The sequence below is a fragment of the Mytilus edulis genome, chromosome 1, assembly GCF_963676685.1.
Source record: "Mytilus edulis chromosome 1, xbMytEdul2.2, whole genome shotgun sequence".
Classification (NCBI taxonomy): Eukaryota; Metazoa; Mollusca; class Bivalvia; order Mytilida; family Mytilidae; genus Mytilus; species Mytilus edulis.
The window spans coordinates 39,691,849-39,711,849 of record NC_092344.1 but is presented as its reverse complement, the minus strand read 5'-3'; the positions used below and the strand labels follow the sequence as shown (position 1 = coordinate 39,711,849).

Here is a 20,001-nt window from a genome sequence, read left to right as displayed (position 1 = left end):
TCAATCCAATGTTATGAAACTTAAATACCATTCTTATTACCGCAAAACTCAGATCACTTACAGATTTGGGTAACATCACTTTCACTGTTCTTCAGTTATGTCCCCTTATATCTTTATAGTTGGTGATGAGGTTACATATTTACGTATTTTCACAGCTTGGATCACTTTGAAACATATTTTGGACAAGATGTTCTGTTAGCAAGTCCTTATATAGATTAATTAACAGAGAGTTTTAGAAAGTCCTATCGTTATAACATGTCACATCTTTGTACATTACAGATTGATAGATCCATCTACAAACATTGTACGCACAGTATTTGCATTAGCAGACATATCATTTTGGGCAGCTCATAATGAAAACAAAAGGTATGTATGCTATAACAATTGTTTACATTGACCATCTGCTGAAATAATAATAATAATTTGATAAAAGCTATGATGATTTGACAGTTAAAAGTTAAAAAACAATGATTTGCTTTTACTTTATAGACTCTTAAAGTTATAGATTAAGAAAAAAACTGATTTTCTTTTACTATAAAGATTTCTTGCTATTTTAGGTTGTTTGGTTTTATTACCAGAAACAGACAGACAGGTTTACCTAATCCATCCTTTGCTTGTCATGTATTTGAATGTAATGTATCAGCAGAAGAGGTGAGAATAAATGGTGTTGTAGCATTTCTAATGTTAAGTATTAAGATAGTTCTGAAGTATTATAAATCTTGTTAAACATTTATCAGTATGTAGGCTCTGTCAGAATATTTGTGTTTTTAAGAGACAATATTGAGTCTTTCATAATTATTTTTTGAGTTGATTTTCATGCTAATTCCACAATTACTGTAGCCAAGTATAGATATTTAAATTTAACTCAAGACAGATCATGAAGATGTTTTTATTATTATTTTGCTAGATATGCAGTGCCATACAAACAGCAACCAAACTTGCCTTTCAAGCTTTAATGGTAAGTACACAGTTTATTGAGAAAGAACTGTTCCAGTGGCATGGGTTTTCTTTTGGCTTTTTAATTTAACATAGTGTTGTTTAAGAGGGATTTCAGTAATAAAGGCATAAGTAGATACCATTTCACTAAAACTTTGTAGTGAAAACTTATTTTATTTGAAAATATTCTACAATACTTAAGAATTGTTCTTCTTTGCAGCAAATTTGATTACATTTAGACAAGAGCATAACATCATTTTCTATTGTAAATTTATTATTCAAAGCATGTGAATGTTTTTATTGAAGACAGGATGTATGGATGAAATATAATATTCATATTATGGTATAGGATCTATTTTTTTTTAAGAGTTTTTAGTGAAAAGAGCTACTTTTTTTTATTTGCAAATCTTGAATACTAATATTTGATATTTAAGTGTATTAGTTGAAGATTAACATTTATCCTCAAAGTTTTCCCCCAAACAATCTATTCATAAAAAAATAAGTTACAAGGAATGAACTTATTTAAAATAGAGTTGTGACTTTTACAAAGATGCTCAATGCAATCATTTCAAAAAAAATGTTATTCATCATATAAGAATAAATGGACCAAATAAATTTTTTTTTAAGTCTTAGATAAGAAAATTGAGATGGCTTATAATAGCTGACTAAGAATAAAAGTATTCAAAATTCTGAAAGAAATTTCCTCTCTTATGCATATAATTATTTCTGTATAATGCTGCAGTTTGACCGATCAGAGTATCAACCATGCATGGAAACATTTATCACACATTCACATTTTAAATGCATTTGTAGACTGATTCAAATCAAACATAATATATGGTATGTAAAATATAAAGGACAGGGTCAGTATTATAACTACTAGTAAGGCACATAGATATCTAACCTATGTATCATTTAACTAATACACAACACATAACTTTTAATGAAAAATTTATTGCCTGTATGTGTAAAAATATATTTTGGAATCTTGGTTCTCTTTTTTTTTCAAGTTTGTATCAAGTTTTCAGAATTTTGGTTTGAGAATCCCTAAGTTTTGTTTAGTGTTACACAGACAAAAGTATGTGACACATAGGATTTCAATCTGCCAGCTAAGTCTTTATTTGTATTAAGGTGGTACCCAACACTTTAACTAAAATTAATTTGGCTCGTTTAATTTTCTTAAAATTTTGACAAAGTATTTACTTTGACCCTTTTACAAAAATATCAAAATTTCAAAAAAATTGAACCAACCGTTTTATCAGAAAAAATACACTGGTTATATAGCAGTTTGACAAACACTGATTTTGATCATTGAGAAGCTTAATATTCCCTTAACAACACAACGTAATTAAAACGTTAAGCTGATTTTACAGAGTTATCTCCCTGTAGTGTTAGGTACCACCTTAAGCTTTATATTTCAGAAGGTAGAAGACCTAGATGCTTCAGACCTCATTTCATTGATCAGTGATCATGGTTAAATTTAAAAGGTCAAGTCCATATCTCAGATACTATAAGCATTTTGGTGTATGGAATAATTGTAATGTGTACATGTTGGACTGACAGGTTTCATCTGACCTTAACCTCAATTTCATTGTTCATTGGACAATGTTTATTTTTTTGTGGTTTGGTCTATTTCTCAGATACTATAAGTAAAATGGTCACTATATTTCTTGTATGTTATGATTGAACATATCTGTCTGCCAGGTTTCATCTGACCTTGACCTAAGTTTCATGGTTTATTGGTCAATGTTTTGACGTTTGGCATGGTTCATCTGACTGCGACTTTTTTCATTGAACATTGATAATGTAACTTTATGTGATACTCGTAGTAAAACATTCATATTACTGACTTTCCACATAGATTTCATAATAAGTAAAACAAGTGTGACATTTCAGCATGTGCACGCTTGTTGGAAACCAGTTTTTTTATGATATTCACTTACATGCAAATATAAAATTAAAAAAGCTCTGACTATGATATTGTGCGACTGAAATTTAAGTTATTTTGTTGATAACCTAAATTAAAATATTGCCGTAAAAAAATGTGTATGTCCTAATGAGATTACAATTATTGTAGATCATCGTTGACTAATAAGCAAGCTTTGCTTTTTTCAAGTTGTCACATGTAATTTTCTTTTTTCAAAGTCCTTTTTCTGTGGCATATATTGTATGATACTGCTCGAATATTTTACAGCCTTCTAACGACCCTTCTTTAGCAGGTGTGAGTAAAATAATATATCTTCTTTTGCTTTATCTTTATATTATATTCATACATCTAATCAGGATCTATAATGTTGTAGTTGAATGAATAAAAGGGGGAGGTGGAATAAAACAGTCATCACAATTTTTTTCCAAAAGAAAATGATAGTGAATAATAATTTTAGGACAATTATATATCAGTTAGAAACTAAAATTTGAAAGTGCGTCAAATATATAAAAAAAAATTAACATACTGTTCAGTGTTGCATGTTATGCATGATGAATGTTTAGGGTCATGGGTCAGTTGCCAGATTTTTTTGTACATTTTTATTTATTTGCATGTTTCAAAATGCAAGTTAAGAATGAAAAATTATGGACTGGACCAAATGCTTTTCTTGATGTTTCATTTGATAGTGAAGATTATTTTTGATCTAGCCCAATGCTTCCTTAAAAGCTCCATTAAATGTTTAAAATGCTTACAGTCATGAAAAAAAATATGTATATACTGGGAAAAAATGTTAAATACCTGCTAGCTTAATTTATAAATATATTGTAGAATATTATATTGATAGTTATTTCATCAGTACAAATGTATAAGGAATTGTATTTTATGTTGTACTTTGACAAATCCATGTGTAAAAAAGATATGACCATATATATATGGATGCATAGCATTTGAGGGAACTTCTGGTAGGTACATAACGAACTACCCTTTCATAAATCTGCTTTAACTGAATTTTGAAAATTAACTGGTCATGAAAAACTAGAATAACTGGAACATGCTTTGCCTTTTTCAGTTTTATGTACACTGGCTATTTGCATTAACATCATGTTCTGTGTGTTTCCTTGAAATTGTCTTGTAAATAAATATGAAAGTTCCATTAAATTTTTGAATTCTTTCTGAAAGTAAGTTGGTTTTCCCTTATTTGAATGGAATTGTGTGTACTATAGAATGAATTTCTTTTGATAATGAGATTTGTGAAAAAAACACATGAAAAGTGGTATTTTCTCCAAAATTACAGACTACATGAGACACTATGCACTTTCTTTAGATATTTTTATCATAAGTTTTATGTTCAAATGAAACTTAGAATTAAAGATTCAGTAGGTAAGAAAGATTGTTGGTGTTACGGTATATGAACATATTTTGGATTAACATTGAACATTTGGTTATGAATAACTTATAAAATAAATTTAAATTCATTTAGAAACAAATCCTCCATGTGTAATGGTTTTCCAATTTCCCTTTCCTTGCAGGAGAAAAAAGCAGTGGAAAAGATTCAGAAGGTTAAAGCCAAGGAAAAGAACATTTTATTGCAAAATATTCAAAATCTTGAGGATGCTGATTCAGATGAAGAACTTAACAATTTGCCTCTTTCACCCGACGGCAAATATTTGGTGCTTACTGCAACGGAGGATGATGATGAGATGTTAGAGGATACAAATTACGTAGACACCCAGATGACACAAAAAGTCCAGGATTTAGTTGTAACACAAGAAGAGGAAGGAGTAGACGACTCTGAAGCTTGAATTTAAGGGGCATTTTTATTTTTTGGTGAAAATGGGGGATCTATTTTGCTTTGTAGTATGTTTGGGTTTTTGGAAAAGATCATCATTTCAAATTTTTATTGCAAGCTTGTGTACATTGCAACTGTTGAATGAATGATTAGAAAACTGTGGATTCATTTATATTTGTGTGTAACAATTTTTGTGGATATTTTATTTTGTTGTTTTGCCAAAGTGTGCATACAACGTTCTAGAAAAATTGTTGTTACTTAAACATTTAAATTACTGGTTCACCTGTACCCACATAATCTGCGAAAATTGTTATTCAATGAACAATAATGAATCCACCCTAATGTTACTTGTATACAAAGAGCTTCTTATACATTAGGAAAAAAATTCTAGAATCATGAATGGGCTCCGATTGTATACATTTTTTGTGGAATTTATAACTAACTGTCTTACATAATACATTTTGAAGAATAAAGAACTTTTTGACTCCGTGCTTATGAGATTCCCCAATTGAAAAATGATTTACAATTTGGAATATTTTTGAAACTTTATGAAACAAAATAGTAAATGAATGAAATTAGTGACTCTTTTAATTAGATAAATCCTATGAAAAGAAAGGACAAAAATATGCTGAACCACACAGAATAAGTACAAATAAATATTGCATTTCTTACAAAGATATCTGAAAGTGGCAAGAATGTCAGATTTTTTAGACCAATTTTAATGTTCTTTAGAACATTGCAAATAAAACACAAGTTGTTTAATTACTAAAAAGCATCAGTGCCATGTTACATTAAGATTATAAAACACTCATAGCCTATGATAAAGTACGCCAATGGAAAAATAAAATTATATACTTCACTTCTATGATTTTTTTGTAGTCATCTTGGAAATCCTTTTTCAAAATCAAAATGTATAAGAGATGTAATCTTATAGTCTTGTTATAAAATCATAGAATAAAACTGCAGTCTCAATTAAAGCATTTCTATCTATTTTTCATGTTTTATAAAGATTCACAAGCTTTGGTGAAATGGGGCATTGTTTTACTTTACAATTCATATTAAAGATGCAAGAAGAAATGTCATTATTGAGTGTTTTTCCTCCAATATAAATTTTCATTGGCAAGATGATATTTAAAAGGAGGGTACATTTTGCCTCTTTCTCAGATCTGAAGTACCTGTTTTGGTACTTCCTAAGTTATGGAAACAAGTATAAGAGCATATGCAATTAAAGGTATGTTATTTTTTTTCTCAATAGAATATAAGCTACGGTAGTGGTTTGGCATGAAATTACTGTCACTTTATTTTAACTTAAGACAAAAGTGCTATGATTGCTGGAAATTGAAGAATATAACATAGACTTCAATGGGGACAAGAACTAGTGGTGTTCTTCCTATATTTGATATGTTTTTCCATTAATTTGGAGAACTGTTAAGTAAGTTACAGATATCTTATGTTTCATAGTTTTTACAATGGTTGTTTCTTTGTTTTATCAAGTGGCATTTAAGACTTATTTGTTACTTTATCTTACAAAAGCTTAAAGCTTTCACTTTTGTATTATTTCTAAAGCATTTGTTAGCAAATTATGAGATCTCTGTACATTAAGAAAAGGTTGATAGTTTGAATGTAATAATAGTATATATGAACAGTATAATTATGAAACGTGTAATATTCTTTAACCATTACTATGTGACACAAAAAATATGTTTTTTTTTTATTTTAAAGATTAGAGATAGCTCAGCAATACTAACTTTAATTTTATTTATGAATTTATAATACATATATTAAGAAAATTTCCAAGTTTTTGTTTTTGTATTTTTGAATGGTATTTATCTTTAAAAAAAAATGTACATCAATATCAAAATAAATTTGAATTATTTCTAAAAAATATTATGAGTTTTTGCATTAATTATTTTATAAAAATCAAAAAAAATCTTCATTTAATGACATTGCCAATGTTTTTTGTTATAAGATATTTGTAATTTTTTTTTTGTAATCCTCACCAAGCTAGAAAGGGGGGCATTATGTTTTCTGAATTTGCTTCTGTAGGTAATTTGTGGTATATTAGTTTAACATGGGAATGTGAAAATGTAAAATCTGTTCTTTCTCAGGTTAAAATTTTTGTTATGAAGATGTTCATTAAATCCTTATTTAACACACATGTTCATTATAATATGGACTTTCGACCTTTTAAGCCAAGTGAAGATATTATAGTTAAATTGGAAATATGGTAGTGCAAACATGGCATACTGTCCTATGGACACATATCCCTGTTTTAATTAATATGATTTAAACATTGAACAAGTTCTGTTTATAATCATTTCATTGAATCAAATTCTGTTACTGTGAATTCAGAAATTAATGCAATGTTTTAATTATTGCTAAAAATGCGACAGGGTTATAATCGCAATGATTTAAACTGGCATTTGGAAATATATCTTATGATTAAACAGGATTTTTCTCAATATCGCAAAAATTAAAATGCGTTTTAGTGTAAAAGGACAAATAGCAATAATAAATGCACGCATTAATTTCTGAATTTACACTATTTAAAATGATATACAGGAGTTTTTATGGTTTTCAAATAAGTGCTTTACAGTCAAACCTGATTAAACCGGACCCTGAATAAACCGGTTTCCTGTCCATTCCGGCCGAAAATGAAAGTCCCATATTTTTCCATTCAAAGTCTTTGTTAAAATACCCTTTGTAAACCGGACCCTGTGTATTCCGAATTCCGGTCTAATTATGAAGTCCCAATACTCTGAATTTCATTAATTATTACCTGTCAAAACCGGTTTGTCTAATTAATTTCAATGATCGTTAGCAATCAAAACATATTTGTTTATACAATATGGCTTTTCGTGATAATCAATTAGTCAGGTGTCAAACTGTGAACCTACAATCGTACTGTAGTGAGCTGTATTATTTATTAAAACATTATAAACGTGTCAATTAAACGAAAAGACACACCGAATATATCTCGGATTGAATTTACGTTTTAACTTGGATAATCAAATTTAAATCGCGGAGTAAGAAATTCACATCGAGATTTCGAAATCCAGGGTTCCCTGTTGTGAAACCCTAAACAAATGACCTTGATAATGAAAAACACCCGGATCACAACAATCAATTCATATTTTACACTGTACGACAACGTTTCGAAAGTGATGAAATTACGTTTGATAATTATAATTTAATATTCTGGCTTTTTAATCGTCCATTCTAACATTTCAAATTATTGATCATGGAAGTAAAATCGAAACTCTCGTCTTACATTCCAAACAATGCGAGCATTATGATGCAAATGCAAACAATGAAAAACGAAGTGAAGGTATTTTAATTTATCAGATATAATTTACAATCAGAGAGAACTTTTACATGCAAAATGTCGGACGTCACAAGTCATTAACTTCCGGTCAAAACGGAAACCTGAATAAACCGGCTCACTGTCCAAACCGGCCAATTTTCATAGTCCCGTAGCCAGCCGGTTTATACAGGTTTTACTGTAGTAAGATTTTTTACTGGCTAATCCTATTTTTCTTTAGTGTTTATGGATTAAATTTATGTTTGTTATTTAATTTTTTATGCAGCAGTTTACCTTAGATAATTTTGCAAAATGAATCATTTAAATGAAGAAATCATGTTTGTTTGTTTGTTCTGTTCTGTTTTGTTTTTTAAATGAAATAATTTAAAAAGTTGGAATTGATGTGTGCTAAGCCTAATGCCTCCATCATTCATTTATTGATATGTGAAGATCATTTATTGATATGTGAAGATCATTTATTGATATGTGAAGATCATTTATTGATATGTGAAGATCATTTATTGATATGTGAAAAACATTTATTGATATGTGAAGACCATTTTATTTTATCACTATAGGAATAAGTGTGTGCTATGTTAGATTCACAGTTTTCATTGAATTTATTGCTATGTTATTTATTACACCATTTTAATTTATGATTTTGACAGTCTAAAAGAAGTCATACAATTCAAAGGATATACAGCATGAGAAAAAATATCAAATGTGAAAAAAGAACCACAAAGATATTTTCATTACAATCTAGTCACCTAATAAATTATTTATTTTCTACCAAGTAGATTAATGTAAAAGGTTACTTTGAACTCTGTTTACTTTTGACCACAGACACATAATATGTGTAGTACCCCGAAACTGTGCTGGAACTACTCTTATTATTGACCAAAGAAAGTCATACAATTAAAATAAATATCATTTTGATAGCAAATATTTTCATTTTGTTGTGAGAAGTGAGTGAAATTTGGTATGTTTAAAGACAACGTCTTTAATTCTGTTTTATTTGCAGTTTGTTTTATGTCATAACATTGAAGAAAAAGGACCCTTTTCAGGCTCCAAAAAGTTAACTACAAGAGAAAGTTAATGCATTACTAACATTTCTTATACTCACTTGTTTTTCAATATTTTATGTCATATTTGATACAAGGAATTTAAAAAAAAAAAAAGTTTGTTTATGATACATTTTAAAAACAGAACAGATCTTGAGGGGGAATGTAACATATACAAAAAGACATAAATTTCATGACGTTATGTTTAAGCAGAGTTCATTGTTTCCTTAAAACTTTGTTTTGTGCAATGTAAGATATTTAAATTGTTAAATCCTTATAACTTTATAGTATTAGTTAAGTATAACCATTTTATAGAGTGCCATTGTGGAATCTCATGAGTCTAAAGATATAGGACAGATTGTTGTTAAATATATGTTAGCATATATAGCTGTGATAGTGTGTACCTTTGAATAGTTGAAACATACACCCAGAGATTTGACTGAAAATTGACACGAAAATTAAAAAAAATAGGAAAACACAAAAAAAATGATAGGAACTTCTAATGACCTTGACTGGCTACAGCCCGTGCATGGTCACTAATAATACAAAAAACTAGAAATAACACATCTTGTGTAGTGATTCATTGGTTTATTGGCTAAAAAAATATAATTCTGCATTACATTGTCACAATTCATTTTCTTTCAATTTTATCAAAACACTGATCTGTGTCCACACTTCTCTTTATGGATTTGACAAGACTCTAGTCTACTTTCTGTTTAATCAACATTTGGGATCCTCAGGTTTTCAAAAAATTGGTTAAAGAAACTTCATTGGTTAATTAAACAAAAAGTAAAATGGAATGTTGTCAGATCTTTGTAGCAAAGTGTGGACACAGGACCTGCTTTTTAAGAATATTGATTTTCTTAAGTTTACATTATTTTAAAAGATATCAACTTTTTTTTGCGGCATTTCAGCTTTGTAAAGTAACTTATTAAATAATAATTTTTCAAGTTGGATACTTTAAAATCAATGGGCATGAGAAGGTAAATGTATACTATTTGATGCATAATTCTGCACAATATTAATTAAATCCATATTATTTATTAATCACCTTGAGTTAAATATTGATATATATTAAACTGTGATATGTATAGATTTGTACATAAATCATTGTTGCTAGAGAAAGGTGTGTGTTTATAAAGAAGTTTTTAATAAACTTATCTTACAAACTTTTTATTTATCAATTGTTACCTCAACAGAGGACATTTTTGTCAAGCCTGTATCATTTATGTTGTGAAAGTGAAACATAATGATCTAGATTCTGTCATCAGCAGCATCAACAATTAGTTTCAGTCTGTGGTGAAAGTTTTTACTGACATCAAGAACTTTGTCAAACCTTCACAGAATTTTATGAAGTTCAAAAATAAAGTATCCAAAGCAAAATTTTGAAAATGTTATTTTCATTTTTGGTATTTTACTAATAAATAGACAATTTTTTTAGTCTGGCCTGCAATGAAAGTCACATTATGTGACACTTAGGTATTACTATCAAGTGGCAGCGTAAACTATTTGTATGAAGCTTTATATTTCAGAAGGTAGACGACCTAGATACCTTATGTTACAAAGTTTCTGACAATCATACTTCCATTTTCATTTGACCTCATTTTCATGGTTAAGCAACTGCCTTTAAAAAATATTTAGTTTTTTTTGTCATGAATTTCTCACGTATTATGAGTAATAGGATAACTATATTTGGTGTATGGGTTCCTTGTAACGTCTACATAGCTGTCAGAGTGAGTTCAGTTGACCTTGAATTAATTTTTATGGATCAGTGATCAAGTTTAAAGTGACATAATTAGATTTGTTTCTCAAATACCATATGCAGTTCAAATATATTTGGTGTATGATATGCTTGAATGGGTACATGTCAGTCTGCCATTTTTCATCTGACCTTGACTTCTATTTTCATAGTTCATCAATCAATTTTAAGTTTTTATGTTGTCCGTTTTCAACTATTTTAAATAATAGGTCAACTATATTTGTTGTATGAAATTATTGTACACATAAAAAAGAAGATGTGGTATGATTGCCAATGAGACCACTCTCCACAAGAGACCAAAATGACACAGAAATTAACAACTATAGGTCACCGTAAGGCCTGTCTGGAAGAAAGGTATCATCTGACCTTGTCCTCATTTTTATGGTTCATTAGTCATTGTTAAGGGTTTTTGCTTTGGTCTTTATAAACCCCTACAGATGAAGCGAAGAGGACTTTAGGTTTGCACTCCGTTGTTTGTCTGTCTCTCTGTCTGTCCATCCGTCAGTCCGGCAAATCAGTTTTCCACACTTTTTTTCTTCATGCTTGAAGATATTGATTTAGATTGTTGATATATTGTTTAATAATGACAAGTTACAGAACAAGTTCGAATTTTGTTTAGGTTTGATAATTTTGAGCAGAGTTATGGTCCTTGGACTTAGAACATTCACGGAAATAATAAGTTTTCCGCACTTTTTATGCCCAACTTACAACTGTAGAGGGACATTTATATGTTTTCTGGTCTGTGGGTAAGTCCTTTCGTTCGTCTGTCCGTCCGTCTGTCCGTCCGTCTGTCCAGCTTCAGGTTAAAGATTTTGGTCAAGGTAGTTTTTGAAGAAGTTGAAGTCCAATCAATCTATGAGTTTGGCTGTCCCACTGGTATCTTTCGTCTCTTGCGAAACTTAGTACACATGTTCCCTATGGTATGATCTTTCTAATTTAAATACCAAATTAAAGTTTTGATCCCAATTTCATGGTCCATTGAACATAAAAATTAATAGTGCGAGTGGAGCATCCGTGTACTATGAACACATTCTTGTTTCCTAATGCTTTAGGTTTATGATATGTTATTCGGTGTATTGTTTTATCACGACAAGTTACAGATCAAGTTCGAATTTTGTCCTAGTCGGATAATTTTGTGCAGAGTTACAGTCCTTGGACTTACAAAACTAAATTTTATAATCAGTTTCCAACACTTTATAAATTGCTTTAAGATATTGACTTGATATTTGTTATATAGTTTACACCATGACAAGTTATAGGTCAAGTTCGAATTTTGTTTCAACACAATGAATTTTTAATGGGTAGGGGACTATGTATTTCCATGCGATACTCACAGAATGCTTGTTTAAAATACCAAAAGCGAATATTTGGTTTTCGGAATAATTGTAAGGTGCACATGTATGTCTGGCTGGTATAATCTGACCTTGACCTCAGTTTCATTTAGGTGTAATGCCACCAAATCTAAATGTAAACTGGGACTATTATACTTAGTATGATAGTCCCAGGTCACATCTGTTGACATGATTCATTTGTAAATCTACATGGATTTTTATAGTACGTTTTATAGCGTTCGCTGCAACACCAGGAAATACCAAGAAATAGCATATACTGAAAAAAGTTTGATTTGTTTTTAAAGTCTTTATTATTTTACTGACACATGGACTCATCTTTTCAGTCAATAGTACACTTTGACACTGACAGCAGCAAAAGTAAGACACAGGGTATTAGATGACACACATGTCAGTCTTGTTTGTCAAAAAAATTTAAAAATTGAACGCAGTATGAGGAAAATTTAATGTTTTAGTTAGAGGCAACAATAGTTTATTGATAAATATCCTAAATCCGTATAGGACTTGAGCAGGAAATATATTAACACATATGAAACAAGAATGTGTCCAAAGTACACGGATGCCACACTCGCACTATCCTTTTCCATGTTCCATGGACCGTGGAATTGGGCAATAATCTAATTTGGTATTAAAATTAGAAAGATTATACTATAGGGAACATATGTACTAAGTTTCAAGTTGATTGGACTTCAATTTTATAAAAAAACTACCTTGACCAAAAACTTTAACCTGAAACTCCCACTTTCATTTTCTATGTTTAGTGGACCGTGAAATTGGGTGTCAAAAGTCTAATTTGGCTTCAAAATTAAAAAGATTATATCATAAGCAACAAGTTTACTAAGTTTCAAGTTGATTGGACTTCAGCTTCACCAAAAACTACCTTGACCAAAAAATTTAACCTGAAACTCCCACTTTCATTTTCTATGTTCAGTGGACCGTGAAATTGGGGTTCAAAGTCTAATTTGGCTTTAAAATTAGAAAGATCATATCATAAGCAACAAGTCTACTAAATTTCAAGTTGATTGGACTTCAGCTTCATCAAAAATTTACTTGACCAAAAACTTTAACCTGAACGGACGGACGCACAGACGAACGGAGCCACAGACCAGAAAACATAATGCCCCCCCCCCCCCCCCCTACTATCGTAGGTATCGTAGGTGGGGCATAAAAATTAAACCTAATGTTTTTCGGTATATGCTGACTCTGTTGTCTTGTGGCCATTGGTTTAACCCAAACAAAAGGTTTGAAAATAAGTATGTTTTGCTTTTCTGTTAAGAATGCAGTGTTGATGGATAAGAGCAAACACTTGTTGGTCTGGAGTAAAAATGTTTGCAAATAGTGTAGTATGTCTTCCTACAGACTGTAACTTCTGAACTAGCGCATTAAAAATCTTGCTTAGCGGTTTGTCAATCCATTTCAAAGCAGGGTTCATATTCATATCGCAATTTAAATGTTTTTGTTATGAGAATGCATTTTATTTTTCACTGGAATTCAAATAGCCATCCATATATAATAGGTATTCAAAAGACAACAACTATAGATATATCTTTTTTGTTTTAAATACCAGAAGGGAAAATATTCAAATATATGAAAGTTAAATTTTTTTATCCAATTTTAACATCAAATTAATACAAGTATTCTTGTAAACACCGAGAATATATTCATTTTACATAGACACAAAAGCAAACAGATGCAAACGTCTTAAAACAAAACATTTAAGAACACTCAAGGGTTTAAAGAAAAGATAAATAACTCTTTATAAGATTATATCCATTTAAGAAAGAAATGTCAAAAATCAAGTCAGTATCGAAGCATTGCTTTAGTTAACCTAGTCTTGTCACATTATGACTTGGTTTTAAAACAACAGATATATATTTGCCGATTCTATTATAAACAGTGGAAGAAAAATAAGACTGTCATTACTATTTTTACAGATACGAATAAATTTTCATAAGTCGATCATGTTCTCGCCAACCTGTGTCGACAATACATAGATAACCAAGTTCATCGATGTCCATTAGGAGAGGACCATTGACGCCATCTCTTTTTTTGTCTAATAAGTTTTGTTGGAAGATGCCATCTTCTGATAATATATCGATTTTATCATTTCTATAGTCGGCTACTAAAATATTGCCATAGTTATCTGTTGCTAGAGCGTCAAACTCGGCGTCTTCTCTTTGGAAAACATTGAGGACAATTCCATTTTCATTGGTGATAACAACGATTTGTCTACGCCACGTAATAGCAAAATTACGCTTCTTTTTAGTTTGTTTCATTTTAAAGTGTGTTCCATAAAGAAAGTTCGGCCCTGGTAATTTGTTTTCAGGGTCTTCAAGTTTAATTTTATTTTGAATCCCGTCTTGATCATCTACCTCGTATATAAGATTATCGTCTGTGTTATAAACCATCAAGTTTTCATTGTGAATTAAAGTACCCGCCATCCCATTTGCAAATGGTACCTTAAAGCATTTCTCTTTATTGGTGATATTTTGTTTCATTGCACATTGTTCAGTCCAAAACAAAAGTTCATTTTGTGAATTTTTTAAAACTCGGTTACTGTTAGCCGGGGTTGAGATACTTGAGCACAAATTCCCATCATACACGTACGTAGAAAGCACACCTTTCGTCAATATCCAAATTCTATCATTATCTGCCGGAACCATGTCAATAACCGTTTTGGGGAGCTCGAAGCTAAACACTCTGTTTGCTATAGATGCTATTTCAGGTATTGGCAAGAACGGGTATTCGGGTTTTATAATATTTCCTATTCCTATTGCATTTGTGGTCACTTCTCCGAATAATTGTTCTATTTTAGCTTCATTACAATCTCCCCACCGATATCTTATATTGTGCAACGATTCAAGGGCGTTTACAGGTTTCTTAAGGACTTTATCGAGATGTTTACCAATAGCAGGGAATTCTCTCAAAAACTTTTTATCTGAAGACTTGATGACCAAATCGTCTGTAATTTTGATAAGACCCGCTAGTGACAATTGTTCAGTCTCTATTTCTGTCAAATAAATTGAAAGAGACTTTAAATCTTTTTTCTTAATATTGTCTATGATATCCAAATTTTTGCTTGTTAGAATGTCGATAGTATCACATAGGATGGACTTCAAAAATTCGGCATGGGCTGTCAGATCAGTTTTCACTATATTGCAGTGTTTATAGTACTTATTTTCTTCTTGTTTAATTAATTCCACCACATTTCCAAGAACTGAAATCCTAGATTTAAAGCATGCAGTTCTACACAGTAGCATCTTTTTCTTTGACTGAATTAGCATTGCTAAATTTTGAACATCGTGTCGACGGTGTGATTTCTCTGAACAATCACTACATAGCCAAAGATTGCATGGTTTACAAAACAATGTGGTATCTTTTTTGTGATCTTTGCATTCTTCACTGACATCGTCCAGACTTTTGCCTATAATTTGTTCTAATTTCGAGTGTTCAAATGATTCAATAACGTGATCCTTTGACGTTTTCAATTTCCCATGATAATCTCTACAATTTAAACATAGATAAATCGTGCAATCTACGCATTTTGCTACTGAAATGTTGTCATCAGTGCATAATCCACAAATATCCAATGGGTTACGTTCTTCGTTCGACCCTTTGAGTTGAAAAGGATAAAGTTGAAGAGTGTTCACACTATTTTCCGGTAAATATGTTTTCATTCTACATAACGGACATGCTATATTTTTGTCCTGAACTTCGAGTTTTGCAAGACATGGTGTGCAAAAAGTATGATAACAGCCCAATAGCCGTGGTTCTGTGTAAAAGGACAGACATATTTTACACTTTGAGTCACTTTCTATAATTTTTACCGCCTCCGCCATATTTATAATAAAATGGTATATACTAGTTGACTACCAATCGATTCACATCGTATGTTTCCACTTCTGACAAACATTATCACGGTTAAGTACTAAATCCAATCACTAATCCGGAACACGGAAATACTTTACAGCTTACGTCATCAGGTAACACAGGTTGAAATAAGGTCAAGGTTTTAGCTCGATTTTAATAACAAAAATATAGACACGTGAGCGTGATCATTAATTTTGAATACGGCAGGCAAACATCAGCGTTTATGTTCTAAATATTTATAAACTTTTTACTTGTAAACTACCTAAGTTTGTCTTCCTCTCAGAAATATATCGTCTAATTTGATAGTTCATCATTGAAATTGTCAGATAGCTGTGATTCCTTGGCCGGTTTGTTCCATACTTTTTATCCTTTTTATTTATATCAGATCTTCTATAGACAGAATAAACAAAACAAAAATCACAAATCAAAATAATGTAACAAAAGCACTAGAGACTTCTACAACAGCTATGCAAAATGTAAAGCATATGTGAAACCATCTTTTTTAAATTTAAGATTATTTATCAATCATGTATTCATATAACAAAAGCACATTCAAAATTTGCGAGGAATTCAAAAATTCTATAAAAAACATTATCACGAATTTTACCGATTTAAACATGTTAAATACGAGACTAACAATGACTAAGTGTATAATAGCTCTACTAACTATCTAATAAATATGTTAAAACAGGTAAATGAAAGTATTCAATTTAAAAATTAAAAAAAACCCAATGTATTCGATTACAGAAGTGAAATGAAAGTTATTTTTACTGTAGAATGACCTTCGTATTTTATTAAGATGCTCTTTGTCGTCGCTCGCGACTTGAGTTTATGTTTTGTTTAAACCGACTTCTGAAGGTTTTCTGAAAACTTTGTTTTGTGCAATGTAGCATATTTAAAGATGTTTACTCTTTTTAACATTAAAGTATTAGTTAAGTATAACCATTTTATCGAGTGCCATTTAGAATCTCACAAGTCTAAAGATATAGGACAGATTGTTGTTAAATATATGTTGGCCTGTATAGCTGTGATATTGTAAAGACAGAGTGTATCTTTGAATAGTTGAAACATACTGACGGACGAATAAAAAAAAATAGTATAAAGACAAAAAAAGCAGTGTCGGGATTTTTTATATTGACAAATAGATTACAATTTCGTGTTGCATTGTGTTGTCACAGTTTATATTTCGTTTTACAGAGAAATTGTCTATGTTTCAAAAATTAGCAATATTTATTTTCTAAAATTTTTTAATTTCATTTAGTAACTTGAATAACTATTAATAGTTTCATTTAATATGAATGATATGTTAGAATCAATTATTTATTAATCACCTTGAGTTACATATTAATATATATATTAAACTGTAATATGTATAGATTTGTACATAAATCATTGTTGCTAGAGAAAGGTGTATGTTTATAAAGATCTAACTGATTGTTTACTCAACAGAGGCCATTATTTGTAATCAATGACTCAATGATGGTCTTGTTTGTCAAAGAAAGTTAACAATGGACCGTAATATGAGTTTGAATATGCATAACTAAAAAACTTCATACTTTGATTAGCGGCAACAGAAGTTAACTGATATTCAATTTAGTCATACAGCACAGGTTGTGACAGGCATATGACTGTTTTTATCCATACGTTTGTTACGTTTTAGCTTTTGATTTTACCATTTGATGGGGTCTTTCTTTTTGAATTTTCTGTGGAGTTCAGTATTTTTGTGATTTTACTTTAGCAATTAAATGACTAGATCACTTCTTTTCTGTGTCGATTTTAAGATCTAGATACTGAAAGCTGTATATTTTTCTCCAATAGTTAAAAGTCGTGTCATATTACCTTTAAAGCAACTTTCACAAACTCTAGGCCTCAATAGTATGTTTGAAAAAAAAGCATGTTGTCTTCTGGTTTTTGAACATTTTGAATTTGGCTATTCTGTTAATTCAACATTCAATAGATGCTGGTGTTATATGTCGGGCCATTATCTAGGTGGTTGAGTGGTCTAAGTAGATGACCTACCTAATCACTAGCCTGTCAACACTGATGTTGTGAGTTCGAATCCTGCATGTGGCGCCACACAATAGCACAATAGTGCTGAAAGTTGCATAAATACCAATCAATCAATATATGTAGTTTCAAATAAAGTAAACATTTGGAATTACTGGTTTTTTGTTCAGAAATAATTATAATTTCAAATAAGAACAAATACAAATTGGCAGTAAATTCAATAGTTAAGTATTGACTTATTCCAAACTCAATAATCTGTGAAAAACAAGATAAAAGAGGGACGAAAGATACCAAAGGGACAGTCAAACTCATAAATCTAAAACAAACTGACAACGCCATGGCTAAAAATAAAAAAGACAAACAGAAAAACAATAGTACACACGACACAACATAGAAAACTAAAGAATAAACAACACGAACCCCACCAAAAACTAGGGGTGATCTCAGGTGCTCCGGAAGGGTAAGCAGATCCTGCTCCACATGTGGCACCCGTCGTGTTGCTTAAGTGATTACAAATCCGGTAAATAGTCTAATTCGGTAGGTCATATTCATGAAAGGGAAGGGGATTGTAGTTACGACGTAAGGAACATATCCGATATCATTTGTGAAACGGTTATTCCATAACGGTCAACCAACTCGTGATGGCGTCCGTAAAATTTACGAAGGGATGATTTCAACTTCGCCATTTGGAACTCTTGGTTTAATAGCTTCCTTGTGAGCAGCAAACCTCTATCAAGAAAATCATGATAGGAAATGCAAGCACGGGAATATCGTATCAATTGGGAGATATATACCCCGTATGCAGGTGCTGCATACGGTGTATAAATGTCAGATGAAGCGGACATGTAAATTCACTATCATCCCATAAGCCAAACATAGTTGACCTATTGATTATTTAAAATGAAAAAACGGACCTACTTATGAAAAGAAAGTATACAACTGATCCATGACATGAGGTAAATATAAGAGGAACGCTGTCTGACAGGACTTTAGCACTTTATAGTCATTCCAAACACCAAATTTAGTTGAACAGGGATGATGAGTCGAGGGATTTGATAAGGAACAAAAAGATAAAAGTAAATTTGTGTAACACAAAGTTGAGATATTTCAGCTATGCTGTATTTTTGTTTATAATTTAATTTGTCCCTTTTCACCTTGTTTGGTTGAATAGTGATATCATTTATTGCAGGCTGATCGTTCACAGTTTCGTTAAAAGCGAATACCCATAAGTAGTGACTCGTATAAGAAATAAGATACTGTAGGTATAACAAAAAGTAAAATAACAAAAATACAGAACTCCGAGAAAAAAAAGTCCCAAATCAAATGGTAAAAAATCAAAAGCTGTAACACGTCAAACGAATGGATAACAACTCTTATTCCTGACTTATAACAAACCTTGTTTTAAAGCCAGCTAACAAGTGGTAGAAATCCCTCCCGTTATTTATGTTAGAGGATCATATTTTGCATTGACTTTCAGAGAATAGTAGTGTACTATTAAATTTATATTTATTCAAATACATTGGCTAGAGGTATAGGGGGAGGGTTGAGATCTTACATAACATGTTTAACCCCATCGCATTTTTGCACCTGTCCCAGGCCTTTGTTAGTCTTGTATGATTTTGAATTTTAGTTCATTTATATATTTCGGAGTTTAGTATGACGTCCATTAACCCTGAACTAGTACACATTTATGTTTAGGGGCCAGCTGAAGCACGCCTCCTGTGCGGGATATTCTTGCTATGTTGAAGACCCATTGGTGGCCTTCAGGTGTTTTCTACTCTTTGGTCGGGTTGTTTTCTCTTTGACACATTCCCCATTTCCATTCTCAAGTTTATATATTACATTTAACCTTATGAAATACACTGCTCTTATGTTCGATGAACTTACTGTCATAAGACTAAATGATACCTAATCAATCTATTTTCTGATCTAAATTTAAAATAAAAGTTTATATATCTAACGAGTCTGAAGATCTTTCATGTATCAGGAATGCTCAAACCCC

At 30.9% G+C, this 20,001-nt stretch overlaps 1 protein-coding gene across 2 annotated transcripts in view; it reads left to right on the top strand.

Moving 5' to 3' along the window:
- LOC139512388 (DCC-interacting protein 13-alpha-like) overlaps window positions 1-10,183 on the top strand; it is a 51,614-nt gene extending 41,431 nt beyond the window's left edge. Inside the window, exons 19-24 of one of the 2 annotated variants that reach the window (XM_071300000.1) lie at window positions 280-366; window positions 558-651; window positions 908-958; window positions 3,131-3,157; window positions 4,393-7,247; window positions 8,159-10,183. In XM_071300000.1, the coding sequence (XP_071156101.1) occupies window positions 280-366; window positions 558-651; window positions 908-958; window positions 3,131-3,157; window positions 4,393-4,665 (532 nt within the window). In that variant the 3' untranslated portion in view covers window positions 4,666-7,247; window positions 8,159-10,183. Of the gene's footprint in view, window positions 1-279; window positions 367-557; window positions 652-907; window positions 959-1,749; window positions 1,777-3,130; window positions 3,158-4,392; window positions 7,248-8,158 lie in introns of those variants that run through there. The other variant, XM_071300008.1, reaches the window with a different exon arrangement.
- The last annotated feature ends 9,818 nt before the right edge of the window (window positions 10,184-20,001 follow it).